Here is a 20,985-nt window from a genome sequence, read left to right as displayed (position 1 = left end):
CTGTTTTTATGGAACAGATTTGTTTCACGTTTCAGTTTCAAGCTTAGTCAAATACCACGATCCTAGGAGCTAGAATATCGTGGGTTGTTGCGTTTATCTTCAGCTACTTTGTAAGGCTTTATAAAGCTATTGTTACCTTTGAATTCAATAAGCAAACTCTTCCTGAAACAAGCGTGCGTCGAACTATCTGTTGCTCATTTTGTTTGAAGCTTTTCTGGTTTTAACACGCCTGATGCACTAGAGAGCTGAGATTGGTTTCTGAAATCAAACCTATCCAAGCCTCTATATGCTAGGGTTTTTTTCTTGTTAAAGATATATATGCAAAGAGAAATCCGCTTCACTCTCTCTCGCCTCCGTGCATTTCGTTTCATCTTTGAATCCCAGTTTTTCTCTAAAAGTTAAAACCTTTTAAAACAAAATCGACCATGGCCTGGTACCATTTCAACAAAAAGGAGTACATCTACTCGATTTACTTCACTTGACTTTTATCTCCGATATTCCAGATCCTCCCCAAGAAAATCCTTTTGAGTCGGTTGAATTGATCCGATCAGTGAAAAAGCTTCATCAAGCGGGAATTAAGTTTAAGAAAGGGGAAGCAACCAGCTTCTAAGATATCAGATTCTGCAACGGAGTGCTAGAAGTTCCGCAGATAACAGTGGACGATTTCCGTGTCCATCTACTCCTGAATTTCGTTGCATTTGAACAGTGTTATAATCATTGCCACAAGCACATAACCACTTTTGCTGTATTCATGAACTGCCTCATCGGCACGCCTGCGGATACGACCTTCCTCTGTGACAGGAACATTATCGAGAATTATCTTGGATCCGATGAGGAGGTCACTCATTTCTTCACAAATCTTGGCAAAGACGCGGCTTCCAACATCAATGCGAGTGACTTGCTGCAATTATTCAAGGATGTGAATGAGCACTGCAATAATGTTTGGAACGTGCGATGGGCAGGTTTTATGTTGAAGTATTTTGATACCCCTTGGTCTTTTATGTCAGCCTTAGCTGTTTTAGCTGCCTTATTACTCACCGGAATCCAAACCGTTTTAGCCATATGTGCATTGGCGATTCACAGGGGGATGGCGGAGGGAGGTAGGTTTAGGGTGCGCCGATCATCTCTCAAGTGGTCTATGGGATTTGATTTGTTACAGTTAATTTGATTTTGCATCCATTTTCTTTGTTGATTTGCCATTAACTGATTTCTGATATGTTTGGATGACGTGCAGTATTTAGCTTTCAAATATGAATCTAGAGTGTATTTTACCTTTAATTTTTAATTAAAAAGATTATATTTTAGAGAGTTTTAACGAAAAATTCGCGGCACTGTTCACTTTAACGAAAAACCACATTTTTACACTAAAAAGTCAAACCTATCACTATTCACTTTACTCTTTATTTTGTTCTTATCGTTAAAACTCAAAGTTTTCAAGTTATTTTCATTAGTTTTCTTTATATTTTATAGAGTCTTGCAGTCTTGGTAATTTTGCATCCGTGAACATCAAAATTGAACCATCGAAATTGACATTAGAGACTCGTTTTTGGAGCGAGTCCTCTTAACATGGAGAAATTTTAAACTTAATTTGCAAACTAAATTTGGTTTGTAAATTTGATGAAATTTTATATTCATATTGTTAGCCATCCCAACAAGATACGTAAGAGAAGATTTCTACGTGAAACAAGGCGACACGCGAGACCACAAAAAATTATTTAAAAAGCAACAAAACAATAAACATCTGGACTTCAGATGCACAACAACAATGTGTTTCACGACACGGCATAATAATAGAGTAACTACTAACAAAGAAGAAAAGTACATCTAACTACCCACATGGAAGACAAATACACCTAATCCTGGGAACCTTCGAGGCCTTGTACCGGGGATAATTAAAAAAATAAATAAAAATGGTAAATTATATTTTACACTCTCAAGTATAAATATAATTACAACCTTATACATCATCTTTAAAACATTACAATTTGATACGCTAAATATGATTTAGTTGCAATTTCATACAATCTGTCACATAGTCTGTTAGATTAACTGTTAAGCGATGATGTAACAAATATGAAACCTATTTTTATGGGTGATTTTGTGAAAAATCAATAAAAAGTTACAATATTAACAATTGATCAACAATATTTATGTTAATTATAAATAGATCAATCATGTATTATGATACTTAAATGCACTTAAATTAAACAAAAATTACAAAATCTACAACTACAGTTGGCACCCACTTCAACTAACACTTTTTATATTTGGAATAAGTCAATACGGATCAAACACTGCAATGCAGTCTTCTATTTTTAACATTTGAATTTAGACATTGAGTTGTAATGTCCATTTATTGGTTTCGTTTTTCCATCACTCACACGCCTCATACATGTTCCTTTGTACATTTGGATTCAGACATTACAATGCTATGTCTGTTTCCTGATTATGTTTTTCACTTTTGGATTCAAACACTGCATTGCAGTGTACATTTCCTTGTTCTATTTTTTCCATCACTCACATGTCTCCTACTCTTCACACGTCACTCGACTCTTGATTTTACATTTAGATTAAAAAATTGTAATGCAATGTCTGTTTCCTAGCCTTGTTTTTTTACATTTAGATTTAGACACTGTAATCAATGTCCATTTCCTGGTTTTGTTTTTTTTTTTTTTTTTTTTTTTAGCAATTGGTTTCGGACACTGCAATGCAGTGTCCGTTTTCTGGTTCCTTTTTTTTTTTTTTTTTTTTTTTTTTTTTTTGGACTTGAGTAGACTCCTTCATGTAAATGTAGGGCAAGAGAGAGTGATAAAATATACATATTCTAACTATTTATTGGATTCAGATCCTCTCAAGATTAGTTCTATAGGAATAAAAATCCAACAGCTGAATCCTTTTCCCTCACCTTTCTTCCTCCTCAACTCCTACTTCTCCCTCGCACCCCCACACCCCACCGTTGTTAATAAACCCCAAATTCAATTGCAGGTCATCTGTGCTCTAAGTTTGATTTATTTTTTCATTATCCCTTATTGTTTTAGTTTTTTATTTGTCTTCTCTTTCTTCTTCTTCATCTTTGAGATTTCTCTCATTCTAATTCTTCCATAGTTATGAAAAAGATCTCAGCAACCAAAAGACATTGGTTTACACGACCCCTAGTTGTTTCATTAACATCGGCTGAGATTTTAAGGTCAAGGGACTTGCAAGTGAGGGATGTGGTGGTGGTGGGGTTGATTTTGGAGAGGGTAAGGTGAGGGACTTGCAATTGGTGGCTGTGGATTGGGTGGGTTATGGCAGTGTTGAGGCAGATTTTGAGATGGGGTTGAATTTAATTTGGAATTTGAGGAGCTCGTGGTTCGAGGTTAAGAGCTTCAAAGCTAGGGAGAAAGAGAAGAGTTGAGAGAAAAAGAGGAAGGATAAGAGATTTTGGCTGTTGGATTTGTATCAATTGATGATATCTATCGGCCTGGAGGATCTCCACAAATTGATCCGGAGATGATCTAAATCCATATTAGATCTATGGCCGTTGGATTTGTATCAAGAGAACTTTAACAAAAAGCTCACGGTATTGTTCACTTTAACGAAAAACCACATTTTTACACTAAAAAGTCAATCCTAGTACTATTCACTTTACCCTTTTATTTTGTCTTTATCATTAAAACTCAAAGTTTTCAAGTCATTTTAATTAGTTTTCTTTTGTATCAATTGATGAGATCTATGGCCGTTGGTATATGCATAGTAGGCCCCATCACCTGAGGGTGAAGTTATACGACACTGGGTTACGCCGGTGAAGAAATATACATAACAGGGCTTATCACCCGAAGGTGAAACTGTAAGAATATGGGTTACGCCAGAAAAGAAAAGGTCCATAACACATCGACACTAGCCGTGGCTAGTTAAGCTGTCTGACACTAGTTTTGCAGTGAAGCTGGGCTTATGTCATAAAATATCTCACTACTCATCAATTGTGTCTTATGGCCATAGACAAATACATACTCATTTTGTGTTTTATGATTACCCACTATGTAAGCATCGAAACATAAATCACATTTCTCGTATCAAATCATCGGAGCTCAAAAACTCAAAGCATCATATCATAAATCAAATCTTTCGCATCAATCATCGCAGGTCAAAAGCTCGAAACATAATATCATAAACTGTAGGAGTGTTCTAGTTCAAATCATCATCATAAACCATATTCATGAATCCATAATATTTCATAAAGCGTAAATCCAATAATTCATAACGCTTCATAAAACGTAAATTCGATAAATCATAAATATATTTCATGAAATGTAAAGTCAGGAAATCATGTTTTTCATGAATGCAATCCTAGTATTTTAATAAAATCATGCAATTTGAGAAGAGGTCCACTCACAGTCATGTAGTCAAGTCATAATCCAGCATGCAAGCTCCGGAAGTCTTTGATATGTGTTTCACCTAAAATCGAAATCGTTTACGTAAATACGTAACATACTATCCTAAATTTGCATATTCATACAAAGTATGGTTAATAAAAGAGCTATATTAAAGCAATCGAACTTTGGAAAACGAAAGGTAGATTTAGGTTTGGCACGTTGAGGAACCTAAGAAGGGACCTCAGATTCCTACATGCGTCGCCACAAGGTGGTTGTGCAGGTAGCCACGTGCCAGGCGCAGGGGAAACCCCACGCTCGCCCACGCGACCGCGAGTACGCTAGTACTTACCTTCCTCGCGAGTTCCTGCAGTTTTGCAGGTTTTTCCCCTGACTTTCAAAGCTCATTTCGAGCTTGATTTTCAACCAAATTCAATTATTCAAAAGCCAAAGTGAAGTTAAGACTGTACGGAACGGGTCTATACCAAAATTGAGTCTCGGTGGATGACGGAGACGGTAAAAAAAGAGGTTTGAAAGTGGCCCAACGGCCACGGTTTCAAATTCCAGGAAAATGCACAGTGCCCTCCCTTGGTAGAAATCTGCATCCACACTTGATCAACACTTAAAACTACCGTAATCCAATATTAAAACACGATCTAAGGGGTTCTAGGGGGTTTACCTTCGTCAGAAATGGCGAGAACTCGTTGTAGAAACACAAGCACAGTGGCCGCTATTATTCAGTGCGGGGGAGAGATATTTGAGGGGTTTTCTCCATTGTTCCTGGTTTGTGGGGCTCCCATATGTCATGAAGAGGTTGTTGCTGTCCTAGTTATTGTTAGATGTGCTTGTGTGTAGTGCTCGGAGTGAAAGAGAGATGAGAGGGAGAGAATGGAGAGTTATGAAAGAGAGACGAGTGAGGGAAGAAGAGAGGGTCACGGGGGAAAAAGAAGAAGTCGGGGACAAAAGGACACAATTGGGCCTTAGTGGCTCATATAATAAGGTCCACTAAGGAGGAAAATAGAAATATCTTCCAAAATTTCGTAAAAATGTTGTCTTAACTCTGAATTTAATTCCGTTCGCGCCTACACATTCGTAACAACGAGTACTCATGATATGAGGGTCAACGAAAGTCAATGATTTTACCTCAAGGGCGTTTTCGTAAACTCACATTAATAAAATCATAAACTTAGGGACAAGTTGTTACATCTTCTCTCTTGTGCATAGCTTCTTCCCGAGCTTCTTCTCCCAAGCATGCAACTTCTTCTCTTTGGCACGCTTCTTCCCAAGCTTCTTCTTCTTGTTGGTGCAAGGCTACTAACTCTATCTCCACCTATTGTAGTATGGAAGACGTCGTGCTTGGAGTCTGAGGGGTAGATGTTGAAGATCCCCCAAGGTTACGAACCTAACCTACTTCTAGGCCGCGTATCTCTTTGCCTTTCTGTCGCCTAACCTCGTCCATCAGCAATTGTAGACCTCTGAATTAGGTGTCAGCTCCTCCATTGTGCGTGTCCAATTGCTGTTGGGAGAGATTGGCAAGGTACTCGTCCTTCTCAAGTGGTTTATGGGATTGGGTTTCGTTACAATTCATATGATTTTGCATCATTTAATTTCTTTATTGATTTACCTGTAACTAGTTTCCTTTATGATCTGTGTGTGTAGTATCAATCTATTCTACCAATTCATTACCTTTAACTAGATTACATGTTGACTATAGTATAAATTTCAATGGTTTGCTTTATTCATGATCTTTTGGCCAATTTACCTTTTTTTTTCGAGACATCTGTACTGGTTGTTTATGGTTTTCGGAATGGTAGACTCTACTACTTGAATTTGGCACTGGAGAGCGACACATTGATTATTCAAGCCTTCAAGTTTAGGGCATACATCCTTTGGGTACGTTAAGAAGGCTATTCCTTCCTTATTATTATTATTTTTTTTAATCTGATTTTAAGTGCGACTTTATGCTCGTCCACTCAAATGCCAACTAAACTCCTACCTCTGGCAGAGCTCGATGGTTTGTTTTCTTTATTGATGATTGTACTTGTATGATCCGAGTTTCTAATATTCAGGTTCTTCATTTTGAAAACAGGAATTTTGTGAGTTATGAACTCTTTTAGTACTTACGAAGTCAGGGGAACATATATGAGAAGTCAACTCATTTACTCCACAATATAACGGTGTAACGGGAATTTTATGCTTGTTCACTCAATAGCGGAAATTTTGTGAGTGATGAACTATCTTAATGCTTACAAAATCAGGGCAATATACTTGAGGAGCCAACTCTGTTTACTTTACAATATAACGGTGTACCGTAGTGCAAGAATCGTCACATACTAGAGGATTTGGGACGAAAAGTTAACTGGAGAAGAAAGGAGGAAAAAGATGCCTCATGCATCAAAGAGTAGGTGTTTAACTGGAGAAGAAAGAAATAAGGAAGAAGGAAGCAAATAAATGGCAAATGCAAATAAATACCACATGGTTGGCATATGGGTTGGTGTTACAAATACAAAAATATTCTTTCACTAATATGACATTTTGTAATTATAATTGCCTCGTGTGATGGGAATATGGGACTAATTCATCAACATGCACATTACCTGAAGCCGCATCTAAACACAAATTTCAAGTTTTGAATCGATTAAGAATTCAAATTCATGTTATAGAGTCAATCCCATTTCTCGAACTCGAACCCTAACCCTACATTTTCAATCTCGGACTACAAACTCCAAAATTCTATGTTATATGTTCATAAACATCGTCATATGAAACTTGAAAAACAAGAATATCTTCTTTTATTCCGTTACAAAAAATATCTCCAAAACAAACTGCAAAAAGAAATATAAAACAATACAACGTCTTCCGGTTAACGTCCGTTACGCAATTATTGGAGCCCATTCTTTCCCGTTCGCCCAAGTAACCTAAATGACGAATCTACCCCTGCCCGCCCCAATAAACCACACCAGAGGCCTCCAAAGATCAAACCAAGCTCTCCCATCTCTTAAAAAATGGCTATCCTCTCTGCTCAATTCGCCTCTGCAGTGGCACTGATTGCGGCGGCTTCGCTGTGCCTGATCGACGCCAAGCAAGCCGGAATCGGAGTCGAAATCGGAAGCAGAGGAGGAGGAGGGCAGAGGGAGTTCGATTACTTCAACTTGGCCCTGCAATGGCCTGGCACTTTCTGTCAGCGCACCCGCTATTGTTGCTCCTCCAATGCTTGCTGCCGCGGGTTCATAATCTCTTCCTTGTTTAACTATTAATTTAAAAAAGACTGATTTTTTTTTTTTCCCGTTTTGGTTGATTTTAATTTGGTAAATTAGGTTGAGCTTCTGTTTGGTGGTTTCTGAGTTGATTTTTTGAGGTGATGTTTTCTACCTTTGGGTTTTCTTGTTTCAGCTCAAATGGTCCAACCGTGTTTACAATCCGTAAGTATTAAGATTTTGTATTATATTGTGTATTGCAGAGATGAAAAGCATGAATTAAGTTGATTTTTCACTTGAAGTTCAAATATTTTGGTTAAGGCATGTTGGTTCATATTGTTGGAAGCTAATTGCTTTAATTGGGAATTCAGAAAGCACAAATATGTATTAGTCAGCAGGTGCTTTTTTCGGTTTTCGGTGTTTTCAGAAAAAGAAAAAAAAAAGGATTCTTGGTTAGTTTTTGAAAGGCACAATCTGAAAATGTTAAGTTAATGTATTCTTGTAGTGAATCCAGGAAATTGGTTTTTATCTTTCACTTATGATCAAAGTCGTCCAACCTGTATTTTATCCATTGACTGCTGTTTGATGGTGAATCGGTATATGATAGTGTATGCATAAATCTTGTTTATACATGTGGGAGATATGCTAACTGGCGCTTAGTATGTGACTGACAGATGGATTGTGGCCTGACTACAATGATGGAACCTGGCCTGCCTGTTGCACACAGAAAACCTTTGATGAGAAAGAGGTGTGTATTTCTTATTTCGTGTCTACATGGTTTTGGGGTTGTGAATATTTTAGCGACTCTACTTGCTCACATTAAGGGAATCAGGAACTCCCAAAAGAAAGATTTTCTTTTAGCCCATGAGAAAATGTATAATGAATACTGATTGACTGGAATATAGCACCCACATTAACGTCGCTTTATCTTCAACTTTGGTGCTTAAACAGCAATGTTTTATATTTTCATTTTAAATGTCTCTTGTAGTGGCAGTGCCTAAATCTCATCACTGTCTCTGTATCTACTGTGTAGATCTCAACATTGCACGATGCTTTAGAGAAATACTGGCCGTCTTTAAGCTGTGGTAAACCATCATCCTGCCGTGGTGGAAAAGGATCATTTTGGGGTCATGAGGTGATCATTGATTGTGGACTTAATTTCTTCTCAAATTCTAGATGACCTTTACTATGAGCTAACTATTCTTCATTCTTGTGTTTTCATAATGACTGAATTCCTGGTATTACAATGGCAGTGGGGTAAGCATCTTTGCCTTTTGCTCTTTGTTGCTTACAATGAACAGTCAGTTGTTTGTCTGTAGCATTTGCTTTTAAAATTTTTGCCAAATTGGGTTGAATTCAGACCTACGAGCAATGACCCTTTTTTTCTTGGCATGCATCACTTGTGCAAGTTCTGATTCCTGCATCCTTTTTCATTGTTTCTTGCAGAGAAGCACGGGACTTGCTCCTCTCCAGTAGTTGGAGATGAATACAATTACTTTTTGACAACCCTCAATGTCTATTTTAAGTACAATGTCACTGTAAGTTCTAGAGTTACTGTAATTTGTAACATTGATGCTATTGCTGGCTTATTTCCTTGACACTTGGCAATCCATCATTTGTTTTGTCATTCATATCCATTATTTTTAGGTTCTTATTAGAAAATTGGTTTAAGTTGGAGTTTGTCCATTTTATGTATTTGGTGTGTAATGGTAGTTTCCTTTCCCTGTCCTCAGCAAATCCTGAATGAAGCAGGATACGTACCTTCCAATACCGAAAAGTATCCACTTGGAGGCATTGTTTCTGCTATTCAGAATGTTTTCCGGGCAACCCCCAAGTTAGTTTGCAAAAAAGGTGCTGTGGAGGAACTTCATTTATGCTTCTACAAGGATTTCAAGGTTTGCCTCCTATCTACAGCTTATTTAGATTGTATATTTAACTGAATCAATGAAAATATACACTTGTACGTCAAGGAGTTAATTTCTGTTGTTTTGGTGGGTAAGGGTTATACATCTTTCCGGCATATTTTACTTCAGGCATGTGACTGGAGTTTTCAATAATTGAATTAGGTCGTTTCCTAAAAATCTTGAACAGTGGTAACATTGGACAATGAGATTATTTTGAGATGGGCATTAAAGAGGAATTCCATTGTCTACTTTGTATATGGTCTTTTATTATGTGCAGAAATTTTCTTATGTATTCTGAATATTTGATGCTACTGCAGCCTCGGGATTGTCTGGTTGGATCTGGCAATCTAAATGACAAGTTAGCTTCAAGTAGCTCATGTCCCAAGTATGTCAGCATACCAGCATATGCATCATTAGGTAACTATTCTTTAACCCAAAATTATCTGAAAGTAGATTTATGTATACAACGTCGGCCTGTCATTTTTCTTTCGAATTCCATAGTTAAATTTACTTTGCAATGTTCATTATTTGCGGATAACGTGTGGTATAGATGGCTTTCTTACTTGCAACGAAGCTGGTAATCTGGATCCAAAAGGACCACCCGTTGGGGGTTCAAATGTTTGTGCTTGCTGGGTTTAGGGTTTTCTTATCTTTCATACGGTCATGCATCTATCAGTTGCCTGTACTTTAAGGCCTTCACAAAAAAATTCTTAAAACACAATATAACGAAAGCATAAACTTATAAAGTTGTTCTCATGTTTGTCTCCATGCCATAAGAGGGCGTACATTTGTGAGTGCATAATTTTGAACCTTGAATTATCATTCAACCATTCTAGAATAAATTTGTCATCCAACACTTATTCTAGCATAACATGCTATCAAATATTGTTATAGGGTTGTTGATAATTTACTTTTTCTATATGTGCAGGGCACGGCGGTGGTGAAACTGAGATTTCAAGTGCCTGATGCTGATGTTCCAAGATCTTGGCAGAGGTCAACATGTTGTAAAACGATCAATTCATTTAAGTTTATTTTTTAGCAAAGCTACGAAACTTGGTCCATCTGTGGCAGTGTGGTGTAAATTCAGACCCCAAAAGTTGGGAATGTTTTGCATAGCATTGCTCTACGGAATTGTATTGCTTCAAAGTTTCTCTGTATGCTAGAATGCAGTGTAAATTCAGAACCCAAAATAAAATGGTAGATTCTTGGCATGCAACTTATAAAACTCTCTCTCTCTCTCTCTCTCTCTCTCTCTCTCTCTCTCCGAGATGGAGAAGTGGAGGTGGTTCAGCCGCCCATATATTCTTGCTTTGTACTTCACTGCTGCAGGCCGTAGCCCCACCGTGGAATGATAACGTGATTGCAAAGAGGAACAAAAAAGAGCAAAACAAGAGACTTGGTCTTCACAAAGTGAGCTCTTTCTATTAGAAAAAGATTATGCCAGATCAGATCAAGGAAAGGTTTTCAGATTGGCTGTACTGTCTTGGTTCAAACCCTAACCTGTAGCTGTAGGTCCAGGTCTGCCCCATCTACCAAAACCTCTGGTTGACCAGACCTTTGGAAGATTTAAATTCGCATGAAATCAATTTTTTCTGGTTTGATCCTAGTGGCTGGTTCGGGAGTGCACTTCTACCCTTATGCATTTAACATTTGGATCACATAAATGACGAATTTGATACCAATTTATTATGGCAGACTCATTGTGTGGCTTAGTCCATATCTCTCACCCTTTGTCGTAATTTTATGGTTGTATTAAGAAAAGAAAAATTGATTCCGATAAATGTTGATTATTTGAAAGTTCTCTTAGCACCAATGGCGAGGGGAAATGATTTCGATACTCTATTTCTCTCCCTCTGCAATATTCCAATTAAGGAGTAGGAACAAAATGTAAGGGTCCAAACGAAGAATGTGAAACATGGGCGCAATATTACTTGGTATAAGCTTTGAACCAGCCCATATTGTTCCATATGTCACAAATCTGAAGTGCATTACTTGGAAAGCAGTAGTTTCTTTTTATATATCCGAACAAGGAGGCTAGGTTATGCAGCTTACCTAATGAATAATTATAAATAATTACAACAGCTTCAATTATTTTTATCAACTCTCCTTACAAGTTACAATATTCAATCATTTGTCAACTTGTTCCAGGTATATATACATCTGTTCAAATATTCATTTGATCGCCCACTACTTTCCCTGTTTTCTCCCGCACAGAGAGAGAGAGAGAGAGAGAGAGAGAGATGAAGGCATTCATAGCTTCCATCATCATCGTCATGTTTGGCTTATCAGCCAGAGTGAATTCACAAACAGATTCATGCAGCTCGAGTCTAAACTTGCAGAATGTCAATTTGCCATTTGATGCAGCTTCTCTCAATTGCCTTGTTGTTTGGGATGCTCATAACTACATCCTCAGAGTAAGTCAATCACTTCTTTTCCATCACTTTCATTTTCATATACATATATCTGAGGGATTCTCTTTGCAAGAGGTTCCTTTTTTCTTCCTTTGATCACCTTTAGATTTTCTCAACCCATTTCAGTTTTTTAGAAAGAAAAAAAACGAACATCCTATCCAGAGAAAAACACTATACATATGCATATATAGTCATCTCAATCACATCCAATGATATTCATGGTAAAGCTGGTTTATATGAAAAACTACATCATTTTTGCAGTACTCACAAACTTCATCAAATCTATGGACCTTTGTCCTCTCAGCACCAGCTGCTAATTCATACATTGCAATTGGGTTCTCACGCAACGGCCGGATGGTGGGTTCCAGTGCAATTGTGGGGTGGATGTCCTCAACAGGAGGAGAGATCAAACCTTATTACTTGGGTGGGACCTCACCTAACCTTGTGGAGCCCAACAAGGGGAGCCTTCAAGTTGGAACCAACTTTTCCTTAATTACATCCCAGTCCAACAGATTGTACCTAGGGTTCCAATTGGAGACCAATCAGCCGCTATCAAGGCTCATATACTCTGTTGGACCAGATGGGTTGCTGCCTGTGGCTCCCAACTACAGATTGAGTGAGCATAGTGACAAGGTCTCCACCTACATAAATTATATCACAGGTGAGTACAATTCAAACCAACTAAGGTTGACTTTTTAATTTTTTTGTTTTGTTTTTACGAGCAATATTAGAGAATGAGAAATCAAACGTAAAACTATTAATAATGGTGTTAGAGCAAGTTCAATGAGGCTTGCGTCTTGTTCACATAATCAAATTATCACATAAGAAAATTATAAAGACACAGATTTAGAGACCCTTAGTGTAGGGAGAATTCTAGGGTCCTCGAATCGAACACCTGCCCATGTGACCAAACGCACAACACTTTAGCGCCCGTATTGGATTAGCATCAATCCTACTTGTAAATAAAAATTTCTCAAAGTGTAGAGAGCAAAAATCTCTTTAGAGATCCGAGATTTTGTCGGATCTCTAGGAGGGTCTATATCCTCCGCCATTGTTAGAGACTTGAAGACTTTCAATGAGCTTGCTCTAAGAGGTTATTTTCTTTCTTTATTGGTGTAACAGACCTGAGGAATTGTGGAAATTGTGATGTTGACCCTCACCTAAGCCTTGATTTTGATTTGTTGAACATTGAAAACAACTACCCATCTGCTTCTTGTTTTATTTGGAACCTATCAAACATGTACCAGTTGAATAATCTGGTATGAATTGATCTATTACCTATCTTTGTCTTATACTTCATACAAATCTTAGTACGAAAGGGAAATATTCACAAACTCTCTGGTTGTCTGGCAAAGTAAGATGTTTATGTTGTCGGACTACGAATTTTGGATTATGGATCATGTTAATTTTTGTTTGAATGTGTAGTTTAAATTCATAGTCTAACAACATAACGTCTTTGTTTCCTTTTTTTTTGGTGCAATTTTGAAACAGGTCAAAGTAAATTGAGCACGGAGAGTCCACATTCAAGACTGAGGAAGAGCCATGGAGTACTAAACATGCTAGGATGGGGCATTTTAATGATAATTGGTGTAATAGTGGCTCGTTACTTTAAACCATATGATCCACTTTGGTTTTATCTTCATACTTGCATTCAGTCATTTGGGTTTATATTCGGAATAATAGGTGTTTTTTGTGGATTTGTCTTAAACAATAAGCTCAATGCTGATGTCTCCACCCACAAATCTCTTGGTATCTTCATTCTTGTGCTCGGTTGTCTTCAGGTTTGTTCTCTTTCTTTTGTTACATATATTCCGGTCATACCACATTATCATGCTGATGTGATCTGCACTTTAGAGTCGCTAAAGATAAGGGGTCTTTTTTTGTTTTTTTTTTATGGTGGTTAAACCCTCTCTGTAAGCATAACGACGCGGTATAAACTCTTTGTTTGTCAATGATATGGATGTTGTATAAACATTGCTTTCTTTCCATTTGGTTTGTTTCGGTTTTAGGTCATGGCTCTTTTGATTCGACCGGAGAAGGAATCGAAGGTGCGAAAGTACTGGAATTGGTACCATCAAGGTGTGGGAAGGATTCTGATCATTTTTGCGGTAGCAAATGTTTTCTATGGAATCCATTTGGGAGAGAAAGGAAAGGGATGGAGTGCTGGCTATGGAGTTGTTATTGCTATCTTATTTGTTACTGCTTTAATTTTTGAATTAAGATTGTGGCTTAGAAAATAAAGTGTGTATGTTGGGGGGGCCACTTTCTCTTTGTTTATTACTAATTAGACATTCTAATTTGAAAGTTTTTCTTTTAATCATCTCATGAATTTGAAGTGATACAGATATACCATTTACGTATATGACATACGCCTTTCAGAAATTTTTGCACTGTAATTTGTTTCTCACACACTCATGTTTAATCTTGTATGTCATTTTTGTTTGATTTTTTTTCATCTGATGGTTAGAAATGAAAAAAAAAAAACTGTGAAAACCACCTTCCTTTACCAGAAGAGAAAAAGTGTTGAATCCCTTAACAAATCTAGGACAGTTTAATCTGGTTTTACATATTCGATCAAAATTCTTGAACACCGTGTTGCTACACAAAAAGAGTAAATAATAAGGATTAAGTATCTAAAACTCCTCAATTTTTTAGTGTAATTCCAAATTGGTCTCAACTTTTTTAAACATTCCAAATAAGTACTTAATCTATTGGAAATGTCACATCCATTAAGCCTTAGTTAAAAATTTGTTAAATTAACTCGGGCATATTATGTCTCCAAAATCAATAAAATGTCATAAAAGCATATCATCCACCAACGAATGGTCACCACCAGCCTCATCATGCCATCACCTCCAAACAAAACACAAACCCACTAACTCCACCCTACAACTCTAGCCGCCAACATCGAGAAGAAGGTCATTAAGGTAGCTGAAATGTATGGACTGTTATGATGCAGCCACCACCATCTTCACCGCCCACAAAGAAAATTGGAAGCTTTGAGATGTGAATTGACGTGTGAGGAAATCACATGAGTGGAAACAAACTCCTTGAAACCTTATAAAAAATCTTAACCCTCTCCTTTATTAGGAGATTGCCCTCCTAATATAATTTCAATTTGGGTCCATTTTCGATTCAATTCAATATTCGTTGTGTATTGGGTTCCATATTACATAATCTATGTTTGAAATTCAAGTTTTGAGGCAACTAATATTAATGTTGACCATGATATACCCAATTGGTGGATTTGGAACGTAATATATATCTATGTTTGAAAAATTAACTGGGGCTTAACGGATGTGACATTTTTAATAGGTTGGGTACTTATTTGGAATGTTTAAAAATATTGAGATCAATTTGGAATAACACTAAAAGGTTGTAAGGTTTTATGTAATGAAAAATCTTTACATTTTTTCAGAAAAGGGTTTTTCCAAGAAAAAAAATTTCGATGATAAATTCGCCATGAAAACTCCGTCGGGAAAGACCTTAGGGAAAAATTTGGACGTTCATTGGCAAGATTTCACTTCTTTCCGATGAATCTTTCTTGACAATGGGTACACCAACTTGTCATATACTTGCCGGATTCTCATTAATTTCTTTTCATTGCAGTGATTAATAACAACCGACTTAGGGAGACTACAATTTTTATACAATATTGTGATATTATATGATATGATAAGAGAGTTATATACGGCCAATATCCAAGAGACATAAACAAGGATAATGTAGACTAAGTCATTGATCAACATCACATATCCAAATATGTTTGGAAATAAACACATCACCAGGCCACATCATTTTGTACGAAAATATGGTGTCCCCAACATTTTAAAAAATAATAATAATTCAGCAAGCTAGATATTGGGGGAATGAATCAAACGCATGACATCGGGTGCAAGAGGAAATGATATTCTTCAGTTTTTATGTTTCTATACAAGCGATGTTGGGGGAATGAATCAAACCTAGGACATTTGCACATTGACCTAATTTCTTCCGTTTCGGGCTTGTTTAATTCACGGATTAAAAAATCGGAAACGAATATGAACATAATTCCTTGTTTTGTAAGCACATTCTTGGAAAACACACAGAAATCCAATTCCTAGCCCTTATTCAACGTCTCTGCCATTTTTACCATCCTATTATTTATGGAAATAAATCCCATAATATTAACCTACCCACAATCCCATGACAGTATATTTATATAATCGTTGCGACTAGAACTTTACTAGTTGAGTCATATTTTTCTCATTGCTTGAGAAGTTGTAGAATTAGCACAATGTATGGTTCAAGCTCAACTTCATCCAAAGATGATACTGTCATCTCAATCCCCAGCACCAAAAAAAGGCCTGCTGCAGTTCGTGAAGAAGTCGCTCAGCGCGATCCAAAGCTCGCGAAAAGGTTTGTGTTTCGATGATTTTCAATACTCGTTAAGCTAAAATACTTATAAACCAACGTCAGTGACATGCTTGCGCTAATTTTTTTTTTTTAATTTCGCAGGATTATGACTAACCGGAGGTCGGCTATGAGGGCAAAGGAGAGGAAGAAGATGTACATTCAGACGCTTGAATGCAACATACAAAGCTTGCAGTTTGAATTAGCTGCTCTGACTGCTCAGTTGGAACAATGGCAGGTAAATCCAACATGATTTTAGCACACTCAAATATTTTTTTATACAGGCAATATTAGCGGATTGGGAATTTAACTTTAGATTTCGGGTGCAGGAGTAAACGCTCTTATCTGCCCAAACAATAAGCCCCGTTGCAATTATGCACAGTGACAAATTTTCTGTTATCTTTTTCTTTATGAGCAGGTAGACACCCTTTACATAACTGCAGAAAACAGTAGATTGAAAGAATGTCTACACCATATTTTGGAAGACATTGAATTGCAAGACGGTAAGAACTGTTGTTTAGTTTTCTTCTATGAACTTTGTTACATTAAAATGCACACAATATAAAGAGCATTTACACACACACACACACACACACACTATATATATATATATATGTAAGCGATATTATTGAGGGAGAGGCGAATCCAACACAGAACCTCGATTGTAAGAGTGAGTGCTCTAAACTGCTTACTATTAAAAAGCGTTAATTCACGATGAACATTACATTTAGTTGACAGCTAAGACATCATGTATTATGGTCAGACTAAATATATTTTTAATTTTTTCTGTTTAATGACAGCCTTGAATTATCACAGCAGAAATGAGATTGAACGTCTGAAAAGACATGTTTTCTCAAACAATAACTCAAAAGATTGATCTGGATCGATGCACACATGTTTTTTCTCCGCAAGGCATAGCATCATTTCACAGGATGCCCCGGTAGTGGTGCACCTATGTCATGAAAGTCCTTCTCCAAAGTCCGCACACAGATTCAGCAATAAAAACTTCAGTAGGAGTTTGGGCAGCAGCATGATCGGCAGAAGTTGAAACAGATGTTATTGTGAAAATAATTTTGTTCAAGTTCAATGTACTTTTTTGCTGATGATAAGTTTAGATTTATTTAAATTAAAAATATTTACATTTTACGTGACTTATTTTTTTGTCAATTGTACCCATTTCTTTTGTTTGACGAAGCGATATTTTATACAATTCTAATCTAAATCTACGGAAAGGAGATCCAAAATTAGGTGCAAAAAGACAACATGTTGCGATTGCAAGCTAGCACAATAATTGATTTTACTAGTAATCCATATGAAATTCATTAAATCAAAACGATCACATACTTATCAGTGCACCAAACACCATATTGTAAAATTAATTTCACAAATTATCAATTAGAAATTCACAAGTCAAGTACACATGCTGAAGCAACTTAAATCTTCAGAAAATAATAGAGAATTTCATATCAAATAAGTCAATTTATTTTTTCATCAACAATCATCTCAACTCCCAGATGGGACCTATGCACATTTTCTCTTCATTCTTAATGGTAACCTCACTCCTATAACATTTGAACAACTCTATTGCTGTTGAAGTAATCTTAGGACAACCGTTCATGTACAAAACGGAGAGTTGTTTGCAACCATTCCGCAAAGCCACTAAACCCTGATCACATAGATTCCGACACTGGTTGACATGAAGCTTCTCCAACTTGTGACAACTCATCCCGATAGAAGACCATCCCACAATTTTGACCTCATGACACAATGCCAAGTTCCATTCTTGAGGTAGTGGACAACCTTCTGCAATTGCTACAATCGACTCATCACCAAAAGTTCTACAAAGCCGAAGGTTAAGAATTTTAAGGAGGAAGGCAAATCCCCTCCCAATCGCTGCCAAGCCATTTCTACAATTTTGAAAGATACCAGATACATTCAAATATTCAATCCCGCCTCTACTAACAATTCCCAAAAGACCTTCTGGCTCAAGCTTACATGATTCGGCTTCTACATAAGCTAAAGTTGATGAGGAACCTTTAAAGCCAACACCAGTTATGCCCTTGCAATGTGATATCTTAACCGCTTGAAGTTGACGACAACCTTGTGAAAGAGCTTTTAGCCCACGGTCAGAAATAAAATAGCAGTTCAATAGATTCACATCCTTTAAAACTGAGCAAGACTAGCTTAGCCAAATTTCCTAACCCAAAATCAGTAATTTGGCAACGGTAAAGGCTGATAACTTGCAATGAGGGACAACCAGTAGCTGCCATAGACAACCCATGATCAGTAATACCTAAACAACACTCCAGATTAAGGGTGTGCAAATGTGAACCATAATTTAACAAGTGGGACAAGCCTGAATCTGGTAGCTCTGTGCACGCGGATAGGGGCAACTAGTGTAAATGCTGAAAGCGAGTAAGAAGCCTGTGAAGATGAAAGGTTCTAATGGTAACATTGGTATTTGAATGTGATAACGAAAAAATGTCAAGTTGTTTGAATGAACATTGAAACTGTAAGGATAGACGACTAAGATTTTGAACACGAAGACATCGATGACAAGTCAAGCCAAAGGATTCACGGTCAGAGCCAGAAACAAGGCATTGGAAAATAAAGACGAGACAATCATCAGGCAAGTCCATGATGGTGGTAAGAGAATTAGTACTAGAGCTACAAGTAGGTTTCATGTTAGCACTCTTCCGAAGGTTGTAGAGCTCGTATTTTTATATTGAACTTTCTATAAGATGAAGCAGATGATGAGTTAGGAGAGTCAAAACCACAAAGAACAGAAGAGTCTCCATATCCATAACCGATAAGAACCCCACATTTACGGCAGAGAAGTTTAGTCTTTGAACGATAACGACCCCAAGAGACTGGAAAACAGTTTACCTCATCAACCTGTGTGAACCGACTAAGATCAACTGTAAGGAATGAAATAAGACCTTTCTTGATGGACTTTCTATAGTTGGAGCCTATGCCAGACTCAGCGGTCAATCGATTTGAAGACGACAAGTTCAAAGGGTATCCACAAGAACCACAACTGTAACAGATTCAAAAAATAAAACCAACCAATTTCAGCCTAACAACCAAGCATTGTACATTTCAGTTTCAGGAACCAGAAAACTAATTAAAGATTAGCAAAACATGCACATTTAAGCAATCATCCAATTTTCACTAACCCAAATGACCCAATGAGACTGGAGTGATGAAGGTCAAACATTCAATCTTCATCAATCAACCCAGATGATTTCAAGCACTCAAAAATGAATAAATAAATGGTTAATTCAGTGAGAAAATTGACAATTTAACATGAACCAGTGTGAAAGTAATGAAATTGGGTGAAGAAATTAAATGGCAGCTCATTCAGATTCAGAACAAAAAACGGAATTTGGGAAATTCACCTGTAGGAGACTTGAGCTTGGGACATCCTTCACTCACCCAAGATCGGATTCAGACTCAATATCCTCCGATTCATTGACATAAATTGCTGGCAATATTATCAGAGTGCAAAGCTTGTGTTTTCTTTGGGATGTTCGTAATTCCGTTCTTGTCTGGTCAAAGGATTTTGCCGGCTTGGGATATCAAACTGGAAGACTGTCAGATAACAAAGTTCTTGGACTCCAAACAATATGATGTGGGACGTTTCCAAAAAAAAAAAAAAATTGTTGGTGGCATTCAAAAATTCTCATTCTACACTAATTTAGAAGAAAAAAATACTCGTAAGGAGTGTATAATAAAATTTTTCGAATTCCAATAACACTTTAAAAAAAAAAAATCAACAATATGATGTGGGCCGGACTTTGGGTTCTATCCTGGCCTGCCTTCACTTATTTAAAAATTAGGTTTCTATCCCTATTTTTTTTTTTTATTAATTGAAATCTTTTGTTTGTTTTTTTTAATTTTTGATAAAGGTCTTTTAATTTCTATCTAGATCGTAATACACGTTAGCATATTTAAATTTTATAACCATTTTCAAAACGTTTCATTTTGAATATTTATATTTATGACTAAATTTTTACATCATATATTTCTATTTTTAATTTGCACCATTTTTTAATTTGCAACCATTGTTTAATTCAAATCAGTTTTCTTTTTTGTTTAAATTTTTACCCGTGTATTTAATTTCATTTTGTGCCCATATTTTAACTTCAATGTGTACCGTTCATTTTTTAGAATCTTTATTTGCACCCATAATTTGAATTTTTAATATGTACCCTAAATTAGGTTGGGGTACTTTGTAGGGGTAATTTTATCAATGTTTTCAACTAACACGTGTACGGATAAAATACAAAATTGCATTTTTTTTCTTTATTATAAGCGATATTCTACTGTAAATACAATTAGATGAGCCCCTGCTTTTAAATTTTAGAAATTTTCTATCTATTTTAGTCACATTGCAAAAGTTTGACGACAATGAAGTAATTTTATCCCTAGTGTTGATAACATATTGCCTTTTTCTTCTTTTTTCTACTAGTTCACTTTATACACTTTCTGTTTGAATTAGTCATAGGAGTCCAATTAGTAGTTACAATGTATTGGCTTTGTGCCCAATTAGATAAGCTCATGACGTTATATTTTTTTCATCTATTTTAGTAATATTTCTATAACGTAACCAAATTTAGTAAGACAAGAACTTGCTTGTTGTGATACAAAAAATTTTCATTAATGGCATAAAAGAATCCTTACTTCCACACGAAATATTTGGTAGGAATTCACTTACTAGAGATACCTT

The 20,985-nt window shown here is 36.6% G+C and overlaps 3 protein-coding genes and 1 pseudogene across 3 annotated transcripts; 3 read left to right on the top strand and 1 right to left on the bottom strand.

The window, feature by feature from the left end:
* The first annotated feature begins 7,320 nt into the window (after positions 1-7,320).
* On the top strand, positions 7,321-10,696 carry LOC137729328 (ribonuclease 2-like). Its single transcript, XM_068468247.1, has 9 exons — positions 7,321-7,578; positions 7,746-7,774; positions 8,224-8,297; positions 8,583-8,684; positions 8,803-8,806; positions 8,996-9,087; positions 9,283-9,444; positions 9,771-9,870; positions 10,382-10,696. Exons 1-9 carry the CDS (start codon positions 7,358-7,360, stop codon positions 10,417-10,419), a joined length of 822 nt encoding a protein of 273 aa, XP_068324348.1. The 5' UTR covers positions 7,321-7,357; the 3' UTR covers positions 10,420-10,696.
* An 868-nt stretch (positions 10,697-11,564) lies between these two features.
* LOC137727280 (cytochrome b561 and DOMON domain-containing protein At3g07570-like) lies at positions 11,565-14,215 on the top strand. Its single transcript, XM_068466146.1, has 4 exons — positions 11,565-11,867; positions 12,126-12,525; positions 13,356-13,645; positions 13,874-14,215. Exons 1-4 carry the CDS (start codon positions 11,694-11,696, stop codon positions 14,102-14,104), a joined length of 1,095 nt encoding a protein of 364 aa, XP_068322247.1. The 5' UTR covers positions 11,565-11,693; the 3' UTR covers positions 14,105-14,215.
* A 1,925-nt stretch (positions 14,216-16,140) lies between these two features.
* Positions 16,141-17,133, top strand: LOC137728314 (transcription factor RF2b-like). The gene is made up of 4 exons (XM_068467134.1): positions 16,141-16,262; positions 16,362-16,494; positions 16,675-16,759; positions 17,057-17,133. The coding sequence occupies exons 1-4, from the start codon at positions 16,141-16,143 to the stop codon at positions 17,131-17,133; spliced, it is 417 nt and encodes a 138-aa protein (XP_068323235.1).
* Positions 17,134-17,552: 419 nt separating this feature from the next.
* LOC137727434 (F-box/LRR-repeat protein 12-like) lies at positions 17,553-19,838 on the bottom strand (annotated as a pseudogene).
* Between the last annotated feature and the right edge of the window lie 1,147 nt (positions 19,839-20,985).

Source organism: Pyrus communis, chromosome 3, assembly GCF_963583255.1.
Source record: "Pyrus communis chromosome 3, drPyrComm1.1, whole genome shotgun sequence".
NCBI classification, from domain to species: domain Eukaryota; kingdom Viridiplantae; phylum Streptophyta; class Magnoliopsida; order Rosales; family Rosaceae; genus Pyrus; species Pyrus communis.
This window is presented reverse-complemented; position numbering and strand designations above follow the sequence as displayed.